Source organism: Gouania willdenowi, chromosome 10 (assembly GCF_900634775.1).
Source record: "Gouania willdenowi chromosome 10, fGouWil2.1, whole genome shotgun sequence".
In the NCBI taxonomy this organism is placed as follows: Eukaryota; Metazoa; Chordata; class Actinopteri; order Blenniiformes; family Gobiesocidae; genus Gouania; species Gouania willdenowi.
The window spans coordinates 18,081,050-18,097,168 of NC_041053.1; the positions used below are offsets into that span (position 1 = coordinate 18,081,050).

General features: G+C 37.5%; 3 protein-coding genes across 3 annotated transcripts; 2 read left to right on the forward strand and 1 right to left on the reverse strand.

The window, feature by feature from the left end:
- Positions 1-1,173: 1,173 nt before the first annotated feature.
- On the forward strand, positions 1,174-3,106 carry LOC114471212 (SLC35A4 upstream open reading frame protein-like). The gene is made up of 3 exons (XM_028459857.1): positions 1,174-1,205; positions 1,436-1,534; positions 2,893-3,106. The coding sequence occupies exons 1-3, from the start codon at positions 1,191-1,193 to the stop codon at positions 3,085-3,087; spliced, it is 309 nt and encodes a 102-aa protein (XP_028315658.1). The 5' UTR covers positions 1,174-1,190; the 3' UTR covers positions 3,088-3,106.
- Positions 3,107-3,461: 355 nt separating this feature from the next.
- LOC114471211 (probable UDP-sugar transporter protein SLC35A4) lies at positions 3,462-4,625 on the forward strand. The gene has a single exon (XM_028459856.1). The coding sequence runs from the start codon at positions 3,486-3,488 to the stop codon at positions 4,461-4,463; it is 978 nt and encodes a 325-aa protein (XP_028315657.1). The 5' UTR covers positions 3,462-3,485; the 3' UTR covers positions 4,464-4,625.
- A 1,133-nt stretch (positions 4,626-5,758) lies between these two features.
- LOC114471368 (kinesin-like protein KIF17) lies at positions 5,759-16,119 on the reverse strand. The gene is made up of 16 exons (XM_028460123.1): positions 16,069-16,119; positions 15,831-15,986; positions 15,695-15,745; positions 15,502-15,630; positions 15,341-15,415; positions 15,175-15,257; positions 14,984-15,091; positions 14,445-14,573; positions 13,118-13,257; positions 12,842-13,041; positions 12,694-12,759; positions 12,480-12,603; positions 12,282-12,404; positions 10,791-10,910; positions 10,466-10,633; positions 5,759-5,890 (listed from the first exon to the last, which is right to left on the reverse strand). The coding sequence occupies exons 1-15, from the start codon at positions 16,093-16,095 to the stop codon at positions 10,566-10,568; spliced, it is 1,599 nt and encodes a 532-aa protein (XP_028315924.1). The 5' UTR covers positions 16,096-16,119; the 3' UTR covers positions 5,759-5,890; positions 10,466-10,565.

Consider the following 16,119-nt stretch of genomic DNA (forward strand, 5'->3'; position numbering starts at 1 on the left):
ACTTTAAAAAAAATAAAATGCTATGAAAAAAAAAGAGTTCCAAACTGTGACTAATACTTGGAAAAAACCAGGAAAAACTACTTAGTTAAGTAATTCCACTGTAAATTATGAAGATCAACAATGCAAAGAAATATTATATTTATTAAGCCATACACCCTAATATAACGCAACAAGCAGATTTAACAACAACAACAGTTAACTTTAAAAAATAAAATACTATGAAAAAAAAAGAGTTCAAAACTGTGATTAATACTAGGAAAAACTACTTAGTAAAGTAATTCGACTGTAAATTACGAAGATCAACAATGCAAAGAAATATTATATTTATTAAGCTATACACCCTAATATAATACAACAAGCAGAGTGGAAACAACTAATTTGAAGTTGATATTTGTTCACCTTTAAACTTACATTTGTTGATCAACATCATATAGTTAATATAGATGACCCAATCTTACTTCTTTTTCTCACATATCTACATTATAAATATGACCAACTCATAATTATTATGTGCCCTTATTTATTTATTCTAAACAGCTAATCTAATGTTGCTTGATATAATTAATATCTTGTGAGTTTGGAGGCTAAATATTATTTATAAAGTCGAATAGAAAAGATTATGTGTAAAGCTCAATATGATGGTTTTATGGTCAACTAATTTCAGACCCAAAAAAAAGGATATTATTTGAATAAAATGTAAGAAAAATCAAGAGAGAGAATCAGCATATAATAGAAACACTTTAGCTGCTATATTTAGAGAAAGAAAACAAGCCAGGAGCTTCATGTCGTAGATTTATATTTAAGATTTAAATGAAGTAATTATTCTTAATCTGTAACCTAGCAGAAATGTTTTGGGGGTTTTGAGATACTTACAAATACAATCTATTAATTCATGACTGCAAGCCAACCTGCAGCCTCAACTCTGTCTGTCAGTCCAGAGCAATCGAGCAAGATCGGTGCAGAGCATCGTTAGATATGGCGGAGAAATTCCCACCCTTTACTCTTGAAAATGTTAATAAAGCTAAAAAACAAACACACAATTTAGTTAATCAAACTATAAAAGCAGTTTACCCGTCGTTAAAGTTTGTCCACAACACGGAATCCCGCCCCCCAAGGACGGTAATAAAACCAACCTGGCAACGCAAGATTCAGGACATGTAAATCGAAGGCAGATTGAAACAAAGCGAAAAATGGCGAATGACAAGGTTTGTGTTTTGACTGTGTCTGAAGTGTAAAGAACATAAGTTTTGTTTGTTGACAGCGACCGCCGTTAAAGGGTGAAAATGTGTTTTTTCATTTGCGGTTGTGTTGAATTCATATAGACTAACACTGAGCAGCCAGTGAAAATACCTGTACTGTGTAGATAGCAATATATCAGATATAAACAAACGTGATGTAACTTTTTTTTTTTTTTTTTAACCTGCTTTTACTTCAGGATACTGTGAAACAGCTTAAAAATCTCTCTAAGCTCAAACTTCAGTTGGAGGAGATCCAGAGTCTAGTGGAGAGCGAGGTGTCTGCTGGACTACCACAGGTACGATCATTATCACAGGACAACAACAACATAGTGACCACTGACAGGTGTCGACTGTGTAAACAAAACTGTGCTTTATCTTTATGTGACTTGACATTATCAGTTAAAATTATAGTTGCTGCGTAGCATTTGTTGGGGCCAGGCAAATTTAGGCAAAACAAGACAGCAGCTGTTAGCGTTGGTTCGGTAAGTGAAAAACTGATGTGTGAAAATGCCATTTTGCATTGAATTGTTAGCTTCAGTTTTAGAGCGAATTTCAAAATGCTCCATAAAATGTCGTTTTTTTTCCTGAACATTGAAAACGTAATGAACAAATGCTATGTTATGTAAGTATGTAGCCTCAACTTTTAACATTATGTATATGTTTTATAATTGTTGTTGGCATTATACACCTTGCCCAGGGACAACAGTTGAAAACTAACTGTGCAGCTAATACTGACACATATACAGAAATGTTCATTAATGTGCACTGTCCCTGTCAAATAATGTAATAAATAAATAAACAAATAATTATCCAGAATTTGCAAGTATGTTTAAGACTGTTTACATTCAAACATTTTGCTTAACTGTTGGCTCAGTTTTTGATTAATAAAAAAATCTGAGTGAATCATTTGTATAGGATAGTCTGACAATGTGCTGTAGCAAAAATTGTGTGAGGAAAAAAAAAAAAAATAGTAATGGACTTCATAATTTGCAATAGGTTTAAATGTACAAAGATTTTCTTCAGTAACGGGGCTACATTCTGGTGGAAGTTACACATCTGTGGCACATGTGGTCCATTTTGTTGTGCAGTTTAGGTTAGGAAAGCTAGAAAAAAAAATAAAGGGTTGAGACTAGAAACGTTTATATTTGCTCATTTTCGTCCATGTAACTTGAGATGCGTAAGAATTTGAAGATGCAAGATACTGTTTTGTTGTTATTTCTTGATGTTGATTTCTTTGATTTTATTTTAATGTATTTTTAAGTTGTCATTTACATGATGGAAATAATTAAAGAAATCAAATCAAATTTTTAAAAAATGTCTAACCTTAGAAGCTTGCTGTGTCACCACCTTTAGGACTAATGACCTGCTTTTGCAGCTGATGCAATCTGGCATGGGACCGGATCATTGTGGAAAATTTGGTGATCGTTCATGCATGGAAAGTATGTTTTCATCAGAAGAAAATAGAAAGAAGAACAAGCAGGATAACAATAGGTTCCCAGCAGCTTAGGCTGCCTGGCCCCTAGTTAGAGCCCCCAAAGCTGTAAAAACTGGTTAAAAAAATGCCCAAATTGTGATGTTTAGAACATGTCATTTTATCATGATGTTTTTCTTTCACCCACTGCTAATGTTTGTGTGTTTATTATTACCCTGACAGGGAGGCTCCGTGCTGGGATCACCCTTTCTGAAGGGCGTTTTGGCCGGCTATGTGTTAGCGAGGTTGCGCTCTTCTGCCTTACTGGGAGGAGTTATGCTGGGAACAGTCACTGGCATGTACGCGGCACAGAACTATCAAGTGCCCAACGTTGAAAGGACTGTTAAAGAGTACATGAACAGCATGAAGAAGAAGTGAACAAAGCTCCATTGCTGCAGCTGATGCACAAAACCTTTAAGATCTCTGTGTAAACTGGATCATTTATGGACTTTTGACCTGGAATTTTACCAGGAATGTAAAGACCAAGAGAAAGAGACTCTCTATGCATTTATTTGGGCAAAACCTCTCAGGACTTTACGTTCAGTATTTCACACTTGTTTTTGGGCCGTCTTAAGCTAACAGTGAGAAGAACTGTGAAAATAGAGGTCGTATTCCATGGGATTTCTAAGCAAATGTTACGTTTTGAGCAGAAAAAAGTTATTTTTTTAAAGAAAACAATGTATCAAAAATATTTTAGAGAGTGAAAGGTGTTGGTGTAAAAGTAGCATCATTTGTGGGTTTTTTGCACTATAGTTAGAAATAGTGTGTTATTCAGAATGATTGTAATAGATAATGTGGGGCCCAGCAGCCCAGAGACGAGGAAAACACAGTGGTTGCATAACATTTTGTGGGCAATCCTTTTAGGACTGATGGTCTTTATCTACGGCTCTCACGCCCCCCTCATCTCTCTCACCAAGGTGGATGGTCGAGTCCCCTTTAACCCCTCCTCATGTGTGGTTTTGATTGAGCTAGTCAAGTTGCTCGTCTCTCTGACGGCTCTTTCTCTAACTGGAACCACATCAGATCTACGTGCTCCTCCACGCCCTCTCCTCGTGGCTCCATATGCAGTCCCTGCCATCCTTTACGCTCTCAATAACAACCTGGTTGTCCTCATGCAGGCCTACATGGACCCAAGCTCGTTTCAAGTGCTATCTAATTTAAAAGTGGCCTGCACTGCTGTGCTGTACTCGCTGTGCCTGGGGAAGAGGCTCCGCCCTCTTCAGTGGTTGGCCCTGCTGCTCCTCATGTTGGCAGGAGTGTGTCACAGCTACAGCAGCCTGGAGCTGGAGGATGCACACGGAGCCGAGGCCGACAGAGCCCCCAGGCTGCGGATCACGGCCTGGGGTCTTTTCCTGGTGCTGGTGTACTGCTGTGTTTCAGGGCTGGCAGCGGTTTACACTGAGATGATGCTGAAGACCCAGAGGCTGCCGCTGAGCCTGCAGAACATTTACCTGTATGTGTTTGGAGTGGCCCTCAATGGGCTGTCTGCACTGTTCTCTCTGTCCAGTGACAAGAGCTTCCTGGAAGGTTACTCAGCACTGGTTTGGTTGATCATCGCAGGGCAGGCCACCAATGGCCTCCTGATGTCTGTGGTTCTGAAGCACGGTAGTGGGATCATCAGACTGTTTGTCATCTCCTGCTCCATGCTGGTTAATGCTCTGCTGTCCTGGATGTTTATAGGTTTACAGCTCAGCCTCTTGTTCTTTCTGCCTGTTGTTATGATTGTAGTGGCAGCTTTTCTGTATTACAGATAAATACTCTGTTTAACACAAACAGCTTGTTTACCTCTGGTTGAGTGGGAGTTTAATATTATTTTAGCTTTTCATCTGCTTTTTAATTCATTAAAAAGTTGTTTTTGATTAAAAGTGTTAAAGTCTGTAATGGCTAAACAACTTCAGATTTGAATACAAAAATTGTGTGACACTGTTGAACCACATTTTTATAATAATAAAGTTTTTTTTTTTTTTTTTAAATTCTGCAATTTTTTTTATTCTACTTCCTACTATATTTTCTGACAACCTTGAAGTGATGGACAAGTTTTTATGTATTAAAGCACACATAGTTGTACTATTATCAACCCACAGCTTTAATGTCAGTCAGCTGTTAAAACATTCAGTGATACTGTTTAAAAATTAGGATTAGAACGACAGTGTGATTGTCCTTGACTGAAATAAGGTGAAACAAGCCAGTCCTTATACTGCCTGTCTTTAGTAAATATACACGACTTAGTGTAACTTAAGCCACTGTTTCTCAAATGGGGGTACATGTATCCATAGGGGTACAGAATTGCACTACAGGGGGTACTTGAGAGAGAGAGAGAGAAAAAATGGAAAATTAACAAATAAAAGCATTAAAATATATATATATATATATATTAGGGATGTAACGATTAATCGTAAGGCAGTTAAAAATCGATTCATAGGTATCACGATTGACATCGATGCTTTGTAAATTGAATCACATTTTATCAAACTGATCCAGAATCAGATCCATGGCTGAAAATCTGTTCAGTACTTTTGATGTAATCCTGCTAAAATTACATCGACACCGTCAAACAACAGTGAAAATATTACCTCCTTAGCAGAGGTGAATATTGAGTTTTTTTCATTTTATATGCTTTTATTGGATATTCCTTTTACTTTAACATTTAGAACAATTGTGGAAAATGGGGAAAATAATCCATTGACAAACTACTATCAAATCAAACCACAATATCTGTAATGATGTAATTTACCAACTCCGTACTCCTTAAAACAATAGAAATCGTCTCATTAGCATTTATGTCAACTCTTTTCTATAGATATATTTCCATAAATGAATGCGTACACAGCTGAATATATATTTACTTGCATATGCATACACAATATCAACATTCATCACTGTTGGGTGGATTTCAGATCAACCATAGGCTCACCGCTCACAGTTACAGCATCCTTCAGCTCACCCAGTGCTGCAATAAAAACAACAAAGTCCAAAATGATTAACGTCACCATGCACCGTCTGTTGGGGCCTAACAGACCAAGCACTGACCTTTACGGAGTTGTTTATTGTCAGCTTGGAGTTGCTGGTTTTGTGCAGACAGGTAGATGGCATCCTGCACAGCTTCCAGCAGCACACCTCTGTGTCGGCTCTCTGAAACCTTCCTCCGCTCCTGGCTCGCCTGACGAAAAACTCTGAACACCTGCAGAACCGACAGAACATGGAGAACACAGGGGTAGAGGCACTTATTGTAGATGAACACTTCAAGTAGCAAAATAATACCAAGAACTAGGGATGCACCGAAAATTCGGCCACCGAATATATATATTGCAAAAAAAGCAACATCCGGCATTCGGTTTAGTGAGTTAAAAGTAAGGCCGAATAGTAACGTGCGACACAATGACGTAATCAAACAATGTGCAGTGATTTTGAGTCGGAAAAGTGTGTGTGCGTTGCTGCAGGAGCAGCAGCAGCAGCTCCTCCTTTCCACACACAAATACAGCCAGACTCTCTCCTTTCCGCTAACCGCGCTCCGTCACAGCGTAAAAGTTGGAAACCGTCCAATTCCACAACCGAGTTTGTTGTTAGCGCTTTGAGCCACGAATCCGTAAACATTCCCATCGTTTCCTCCTTACACTACATCGGGTGTCGCTGCATAGACTGGTGTAGCATTAGCACGGAGTGCTAACGGCTGATGCGTGTAAACAATGGGTCCGTGGCTCCAAGCAGTGACTCCCAACACAAGCGGCAGCAGAAAAAGTAGTGCAGTTTGTATTTACATATATAGCAGTAAAGTATAAAATATATTCTATTTTAAACAGCAGTGTTGTTTTAGCTGTTAGATAGTTGGAGAGGGAGGAGCTCACATTCAAGGAGGCGTGTTAGGTGACGTCACCTGCCAACGTGGGCAAAATCCAACTCGCCCATTTAAAGCTGACTTTTTACAAAATGTGGAATAACAAGGGAGGAGGAAACAGAACTTTTTCAACTTTGTCTCTCTGAATGAGGCTAATGGGATGTATATCACTGTAGCAAAACCAGTATAAAGTTATTTTTTCATCATACCTCCCTTTTAATGCACTTTAGCTTTTCTTTTGGATTGCATGTTTTGTTTTATTTTAAGGGCTAATATAAATGAAAAACTTTGTTGTGCTTTTTTTGAAACGCAAAGACTACTGGAATATTTAAAAAATGTCATAATATTCAATAAACATTTACTTTCTTTAAAAAACATGTTTAAAAATGTAATATCGGCTATTTATGCACTGTTTAAAAAAAATAGTGAAAAACTTAACAACCGCATTTGATATTTGGTCAAGCGTTTATATTTATTTGGCTTCAGCCTCAAATTTTCATTTAGGTGTAAGAATGGAATGTTGGGACCTTTCTGTTCTATAAAGCCAAACATATCATATTTGATGCATGAGTTTTGGAACTCTCTGCATGATCATTGTGATGTTTATTTTCTTGAAAAACCAGATGTATATGATTATATTCATGCAATACAAGCAGGGGGGGACTGGGACAAAGAAACATTCCTGGCATTTTCTGTCCAGATAGTCCACTAAATCATCAGCGAACGCCACAAACAAGCTGTTATTAAGTCAGTGATTCTCAACATGTGGCTTTTTATGTCTTAATTTTAATTATTATTCCCCCAGAAAACCTTAAAAGGGGGAACTTTTTAACCCCTTAACTTTTTCCTTTGGCCATTTTGCAACTTCCTTTGTCCCATTTTTGCCTTTTTTCAATAAGTTCTGACACTTTTTTCAGACCATAGCTAACTTTTGCCAATAAATATCCATTTCCCATATTTTATGTCCTTTGTTAAAAAAAATTCTGGCCACTTTTCATCCAAATGAGCTAACTTTTGCTTAATGTTTCCTTTTTAAGCAATAATTTGTCTCTTTTTGTTAAACTTTTTTGCCCTTTTTCATCAATGTTTGCCACATTTTGCTCATTAAAGCTATTCTCTTTAATTACCCATTACATCCCACCTGGTTCCTCCATATTTGCCAATGTTTTGGCCATTCTCGACCAGCTTTTGGCAGATTTGAGTTATTTCACACTTTTGGACCATGTCTGCTTCGACTCGCTCTTTAAAAAATTTAAATCTTAGCGGACCAGAGCGGACCACAGGGACGGTGCCCGGTATACCAGATGGCTAGTCCATCCCTGAATATAAGGGTAATCCACCATGGGGCAGTAATTAGTTCAGCAGAGGCCTTCTCAATAACTCTACAAGATTGTTATTTATGAGGAAAGATGCACATGTGGTTTTAGAAGAAGAACTTTTCCAATTTTAAAAAGATTAAGGTATGAAAAACACTCAAATTTTTACTGAAACATCAATAGGAAAAATTACTGGGTTGATGCAGTGTGATATTAGTTAATATTTCATAATCTCTGTTTTAGTAAAACCGTGTTAAAATGGTGTACAGTATCAGATTTGATACAGCAGATATCTGAGGTCATGGAACTCTAAATCAGTCTATTGTCATTTTATTCCATAACATCAAGCAACATATAATTTTTTTTTTTAAGTAAACAAAATACATGTTTAAATTGAATAATTTGGTAACCAAAATGAGAAACAGATAGAGATGTAAGCACTGCCGACCACCATGCAAAATAAAAAGTTTGTGAACCACAAAATGAGGAAAAATAAGTGAAATGTTATACTGTATGTTATAGACTTCACTGTACCAGTTCCATTGGTGGATTTGTCATTGTTGCATGAAAGTAGCACTAAAAAATGTTCTTATGTACGGAATCACCAATTTGTTGACAGGTTGGTTATTTATTGTGCTTTTGTTGGTTAAATAAACGACATTTAAGTATTGTATCAAATATGATACAAATTAAAAGTCACAAATGGAAATTGACATTTGAGAAAAACATTTTTGGTTGTTCATAGGGACCAATAAAGGCTCCAGTTTCAAAACATTGAATTTTCTGTGAATTATTTAATGATTCAGGCTTTACAGGATTAAGTTTGCATGTTTTCCTTGTGCATGTTTGTTATGTTCTGTAACATCTGCTAATCTGGAACTGCTGCAACAATAATTCATGCAAAACCATCATTCTTAAGTCCACTTATTTATATTCTCCTGCTGTCTGTTGCACATTATGTTTCTGAATGCGAGGAGTCGCAGTGGGAGCAGCAGTCCCTCTGTAGTAAATATCAATAGGAAATAATGACTATGGGAAGTGAATTCATTACATTTTATGACATGCAGCAATACGATTCAATTCAATTCAGTTTAACTTTATTCCGAACTCGTAGTCCATTAAAAATAATATTAAAAGACTAGACAAACAATTAAGTTGACATTTTAAAAAGACAATCATGCCAATGTCTCCACAAGTCAGACTGATAACGTGTCGCATGACAGAATGAAATGACTAACAATGTGTTTTTTGAATTATAATCATGCTCATGAATCATTTACAGCACACATATATTACATTTACATTATCGGTGTCATAGACCTTGTTCTATAAGCACAAATATTATTCATGCACTTCAAATAAACACCAATGTGCTCTGATGATGAGCACATTTATTGAGCTTTTTCAGTGCAGATAAGGAGGATAATGGCAGAACAAAAATGCACATATTTATCCCATTAATTGTGATGTAAATAGAGCAAAATCAACTAAAGCTCAGAGAAAACCTGCAAACTCTACACAGAAATGCCTGAGCCTGGGAGCCAAGAAGCAAAAAGATGGTATCATTGATCTGCTCAATTGAGTGATCCATAAATAATATAAGATCATAATTTATAAATTAATGAAATGGGAAAAATATGTAGCTGCTTACTGTTTGTTTCCACATTTACTGCATTCAAGGTCCCTTGGATCTCAACCACTAGTACCTCCTAAATAACAAGCGGTGCCCCAAATACAACAAAAAATATCATTTTTCATTTTTTTAACAAAAAAATTATTTGGGGTTTTAATTAAAGAATGATAACACATAATGTCACGAATTGGCATTGTTTACAAAATGTATTGATTAAATCAAAAGGTCAAGGCAGCCATTCTTATCAACAAGCTGGAGAAATTAAATTTAAGAAGAAATAATGGAAAAAAATATAAATATTATATTTTTCTCCTCTGATTACTTAAATGAGTTTGTAAAAAAATGTCAAAAGCCCATGACCCAGAGAAAACAAACCCATGACCTCTTTTTAAGCCCAGACTCACGAGTTGAGAACATCTGCCGTAATAAATGTTCACTCCTTTTATTAAACTTCTTACATACGATGGTATTTCTACGTAAAACATTCTGTGCCCCTAAGGGTACTCGTACCCCCATTTGAGAAACCGTGGCTTAGAGCATCAAATTCGGCCCGCAGGAGGAGACAGTAAAAATGACAGAGAAAACATGAATTATGTAAAATTACCATATAATAACAATATTTTTTTGGGCTTGCATATAATGTCACGTGTTATTTTTAATTGCAAATTGTAAAAAGAAAACTCTGTTTTTCCCAAATTACAGAAAATTCCTTTACATTACACAAAAATTGGTTATAAAATCAATCATTTTTAAGCAAAGATCCGGCAGGGACTGATATTGAAATCTAGAAAACAATGATGTTAAAATTGCTCGTTTTCCTCAACCTAAAATTTGCTGCTTACTTGAGTCAAAATTGATCTGTATTTGGCCCCTGGACTAAAATGAGTTTGACACCCCTGTTTTAGCTGATCTTATCCTGTGGTAGCAGTGATTTGACCTTCATTTGTGGTTTCCATGACCTTCATCACCCACCTGCAGGCTCTCCTCCCTCAGACTGTGCAGCTCTGCTTGGTGTCTGAGCTGCTGATCCTGCAGGTCTCTCTCAGCCAGCTGAGCCTCATCATGCAGGGCTTCAATCTGCAGAACCAGAGCCTGCCTTTCCCTGCTGAGCAGCAGCAGCTCCCTGTGAACACCCTCCATCTAACAAATAAACACACGGAACCACAGAGTAAGAATAGATGACCCTGATCGTTCACACCGCTGTAAATCCATCTTCACTTTATTTCCATCTAACTCAGCTGTTTACGTTAGAGATGAATCACAAAGTAATATTAAACTGTGTTTCTCATTAACTCACTGGGAGCTGCTCTCGTGCCAAGTCTTTCTCCATCTTCTCCACCTCCTCCTGCAGTAATCTCCCATGATCCTCCTTCAGTTGCCTTCTTCGCTCCTGTGCTTGGTTGTAATCCAGCTGTGGCTAAATATTGAATTGTCAACATTAAAGGTGTTTTTTAATGCACATAAACCTTTTCTGAGTATTCCACAAAATATACACATAATGGAACCAGTGACAATATCACTTTCCCAGCTGGACTTTATATCTGAACCCTGCCCCTGGAGGGTTGCTGTCCTGGATGTGAATCAGAGCTGGATGATGTCATCCGTCAGATCTACAGAAGTCCTGATAACAAGCCGCTGTTTGTTCCAGGCAAAATACATGCAGAACCTCAGCCATGCAGGATCAAGGTTGGACAAGTCTGGCCTTTATGAAAGCTGCTGGGAAGTTTTACATTTCAAAACCTATGAGAAGGCCAAGAAATGTTGGGAATGTGCTTTCATTTATACCGTGTTACAATTCCTCCTCATGCAATAGGGACATTTGCAATAAAACACATAGAAAAAACTGTTGAGCAACATTTGGCTCCAACAAACTGAACATAAATGGATTCCAGATCTCCACAACAACTCAAGGCCATGTAGTACCACCCACTACACCACAATTATTAGGGACCAGGCATCTTATTGATATCCTGCATTCTTCTTCTTCTTCTTCTTCTTCTTCTTCTTCTTCTTCTTCTTCTTCTCTTCTTCTTCTTCTTTTCTTCTTCTTCTTCTTCTTCTTCTTCTTCTTCTTTCTTCTCTTTCTTCTTCTTCTTCTTCTTCTTCTTCGTCTTCTTCTTCTTCTTCTTCTTTCTTCTTCTTCTTTCTTCTTCTTCTTCTTCTTCTTCTTCTTCTTCTTCTCTTCTTCTTCTTCTTCTTCTTCTTCTTCTTCTTCTTCTTCTCTTTCCTCTCGTCCTCTTCTTTCTTCTGTCCTTTCTTTCCTCTTCTCTTCTCTGCTTTCTTTCTTTGCTTTTTCTTCTCTTCTTCTCTTCTTCTCTTCTTCTTCTCTCTTCTTCTTTCTCTCTCTTCTTCGTCTATTCTTCTCCCCATGTGGCAACAATCACCAAATTTTGCACAAAAGTCAAGTCCTATACCAATTGCCTCAGCTGCAAAAACAGGGCAATCGTCCTAAGGTGACCTACAGGAAACAGGAAGTTACAAATTTGGAAAATGAACAACAGATCAACCAATGTGCGACAGACTTTCAACTCTGACCATCAAACTGTTGTTGTCAAAATGTATTAAACTTGCAACGGCACGTCTTCAGACTGTCCAACAAAAACCATACAAAGATTTTTGATCAAAAGTTGAACCTACAGTGCTGCAAAATGTTTGACTGTAAACGGTAATGTGAGAAAATTCTTGCTAAATACAATTTTAATGTTCAGTTAAAGACAAAATATTACAGTCATTGTTGATGATGTTTGGAAATGATCAGAATTGTATCTCATCAATCAGCATCAGTTACCTGTTGAGAGGCTGGAGACATCCCCGTGGACGCCCCATTCTTCAGCGTCTCCACCCTCAGAGTCTCCCTCAGCTGCTGGATTTTCTGATCCTGCTCGGACTTTTTCCACATTGCCTTTGCCTTCTGAAAGTACGAGAACATTCCAGATATACAGGTATTGCATCACATATGTGTCTATTTATGGATCTCGGGTGTTACCTTTAATGTGCTCTTCCATTTCCTGTCTGAGCTGATCCTGTAGATATCTTATTGTATCTGTCTCACTTTGGTCTTTGTGAGGACCTTCAGAAAACTGCTGGTTTCCATTTACGGATGTCAAGTTCTGTCAAATTAATGGAAGCGACTTTAGTTTGTTTGAATATGCTAATAAAGAAATACAAATGCATGTTCACATTTGCACTTTTATGATGACCTTCATTTTGTCTTTGATCTTCTCAGACTCCTCCCTCCTCTTCTCCCATGAGTGATTTTTCACAATCTGTGGCAGATTGATGTTTGTCCCCCATGTAACATCATATCAAAGCTTTTTCCTCATGCTATTTGTTCCGTGTGACATTTACCTGCAGGTATTGAGTCAGTTCACTGAGTCTGTAAACAAAGTTCTCATCTCCACCCTGTGACATCATTTCGCTCCTTAAGTCTCTGATCCTGTCGCGGATCTCTCGCTCGGCCACTCCAGGACTCCAACGTCCAACAGAGGCTTTGGTCGTCAAAGCTCTCACCCTTTGGGTCAGCTCTAATGCACATAGCGTCTCATCATCTGCAGGAAAAGATGCTCCAATAATTCACGTGTTGGTTGTGACTCTGGTTACAAGCTTTGGTTGAATGACTCCTACCTTGTGGGTCAATGCAATAGATGAGGACAGTCTTGCTATTTCCTGTTAGCGCCTCTTTAAGGAGAGACTGATGCAGGTTAAGGCAGGAAGTGCCTGCAGGTTTTGGTTTTTGATCAAGAAGTTTCACCAGTGGGTTAACGCTGAAAGAGACACATTAAGGAAATATCTTTAAAATCTTAAATCTTAAAAATAAGCCCATAGATAAAGCATTCCTATGACAGGAGATTTTGAATGACTTTGATCATTAATATTTTAGGGAGAAAAGACATGTGCATTGTAGGGCTGGGATTTTGCCTAAAAAAAAAAAAAAATCTCAGATTTTTTTAAAGAACAATTTGAGTTTCGATTCGATTTTTTCAGTGCACTTAAAAAATGACTGCAGACATCAGATTATTGTCAAAAGTGTATCTTTATTGCTGTGATTGTCCTCAAGTTAAATTGCATAGAACAATCCCAAAATAAAAAAATAAATAGGTTCCGTCATTCAACAATTTCAAACTTTAAACCAGTTTTAAGCAAAAGTGCAACAGCAACTTCACAGTAGCTTACATTTCTGATTAAGAAATCAGGTAACTACATATTTTAAAACAATAATATATATAGATATATATATCTATAATATATATATATATAGATATATATATATATATATATATATTACAGTTAAAAAAATAATAAACTCTTGCTTTAGTATCTCAGCATAGGTGAAAAATAAACATGCCTGTGGCACACAAACAAAGAGGGGGCTGGCTCACATCACGCTATGGTAACTCACAAGGACGGAATGTGAAAAAGTCAGAAAAAATTTAAATTTAAATTTTTTTAAATGTTTAAAATTTAAAATTTTATATATATATATATTTTGCAAAACGAAAATCGTTTTTATCTGCAAATTCAATAAATCGATTAAATCATTACATTCTTGTAATTAGTGAGGATGCAGGAGGCAAACGTCTTCCAGTCATTACAACCATGGTACCATGATCAGGATCACTGTCCAGATAACTGACAATATAAAGAGGAGATTTGGAGCGTTGTGTTCTGTCGTGCTCATGTTTTTTCTTATTTCACTTACTTCAGCATTCATTTCTTTTTTCATAATATACATGATTGGATCAAAATGCATACAACATGGATAAACCATTTTTTCTTTGTATATAATCCTCCCAGTTGCAACTTCCTCCTCTCTGCTCATGTTATTCCATGTTGACAGGTTGAAATCTAAACAGATGTTCACACAGTTTTCCCAATACTGAAACTTGATCTTTACAGATGGTAGAAAAAATGCTGTATCAGCTACAGTGGTGTGATGTGGTGTGTGACTGACCCTGTGAGGTCAGCCCTGCTGGCTCCTCCTGCCAGGTTAAACAGCTGCAGAGTGCTGCGACACACAACCGACTCCGGCTCAGGAGGATTGAGTTTCCGCTCCACGTTTATAGAGAAGAGAGAGTTCCATCTGAGAGGAAACAACCATGTTCACACGCTCAGCCTGAGGAAATCATGGCTCAGGGCGTTTGTTGATATTAAAGGTAATAGTTTAGGTCCTGACATAATGCCATCACATTATTTTTGGTGACAAGGGTTGGGGTCAATTATAATAGTAACTGCGTTATTGATAATTAATACCAAATATAGCTTAATTATTATTGTATATATAATTCTAAAAACATGTTGCTGTGTTATTTGGAAAGTGCACAAAGTCAAAAATCACTTACCATTCACATATACAAAATCAACAAATGCATGTGTACAAACGTCTATGCAAACATGTAGAAAAGCAGGGAAGAACTTAAATAATTGAGGACATAATTGTAACGTAATTGTAACTGAAAAATGTAATTAACTCCAACCCTGACTGTGACTGACCTGTAAATACAGCCTGCAGGGTTCTTCATGGTCTTCCAACATGTTTCATACACAGTATAAGCTTCCTCAGCTGAACACACTGACACCTCACACAACCCAGCCACAATACTGCAAAAACAAAACAAAAAAATAAAAACAGACAAATGTCCTGTTTCACATCAGGGTTCACTGCAAGACTGTTTCAGACCCACCAGCCTAGAGCTGGGTGTTTCACCAGCTGTAGAGGCTGTTTGTTCAGGCTCAGGACATCCACCTCAATGTCATCAGGATGAAACTGGCATCAGAAAAAAAAGAAGAGGGGAAAATTTGATTTTCGCTCTTCATTTACGGCAAAAAGACGAAGACACAAGCACATACCTGAAGACATGAAACCGAGGTGAATAACTCCTCTTTTTCTTGGGACTTCACACAGGAGAACAGACTCCTTAAAAGCTAAAATTGTTGGAATTACGATGTATTTGGGCGAGAGGAAAGTATAACACTGGCAAATTGAATTGTTGCTTGGTTTTGAGCTCTACCTGTCTGATGAGACTGTGGTCAGTCAGAGATGAGATTGGCTCTGAAGAGGCTCCACATAGAAGTAATGCCACATTGTAGCCAGTAGAAATGAACTCAGTGAGCGGCTGGAGGAGTTTCTGGTAGAGAATCTGCAGAAATGATGTATACATTATGTAAAGAAGTTAAACTTTGGGATTAAAAGCTATTGTGTACCTCAATGTCATCCACGACCGCAGCATAGTCGAATGAGAAAGACTTTATACCCTGATAAAAAATAATAAATAATAAATTAAAAAAGGTGATCAGGTGAATATGTGTTACCTACTTTGAGTGAGTTATAAAGTGTCACCTCATCCTTTCCTGCTGTGTAGTCCAGTCTGTATCCTCCCTCACAAATGACTGCACACTGACCGTCCACAGCCTCACACACACATTTTGTCTGGGCTTCACCTGTAGGTGTAGTAAGAACCACGCCCACTTTCACCGTTTCCACACCCTGACACATCTGTACAAACACAAGCAGCCATTCCTGACACGCCACATTCCAATATAGATATCATTTTAAAGTGGAAATGAGACGTACTCACCACTGGATTCATTTTCACTGTGGTCATTGGATGCACACGTCTAAAACAGCC

Coding starts and splice junctions, on each gene's coding strand:
- LOC114471212 (XM_028459857.1), top strand. Junction 1,535..2,892: donor TGTCTGCTGGACTACCACAG/GTACGATCATTA, acceptor TTACCCTGACAG/GGAGGCTCCGTGCTGGGATC.
- LOC114471368 (XM_028460123.1), bottom strand. CDS start 16,095: ATGACCACAGTGAAAATGAATCCAGTG. Junction 15,987..16,068: donor CAGTGAAAATGAATCCAGTG/GTGAGTACGTCT, acceptor GTGTTTGTACAG/ATGTGTCAGGGTGTGGAAAC. Junction 10,911..12,281: donor TGTCTCCAGCCTCTCAACAG/GTAACTGATGCT, acceptor TTCAATATTTAG/CCACAGCTGGATTACAACCA.
- LOC114471211 (XM_028459856.1), top strand. CDS start 3,486: ATGATTGTAATAGATAATGTGGGGCCCAGCAGCCCAGAGACGAGGAAA.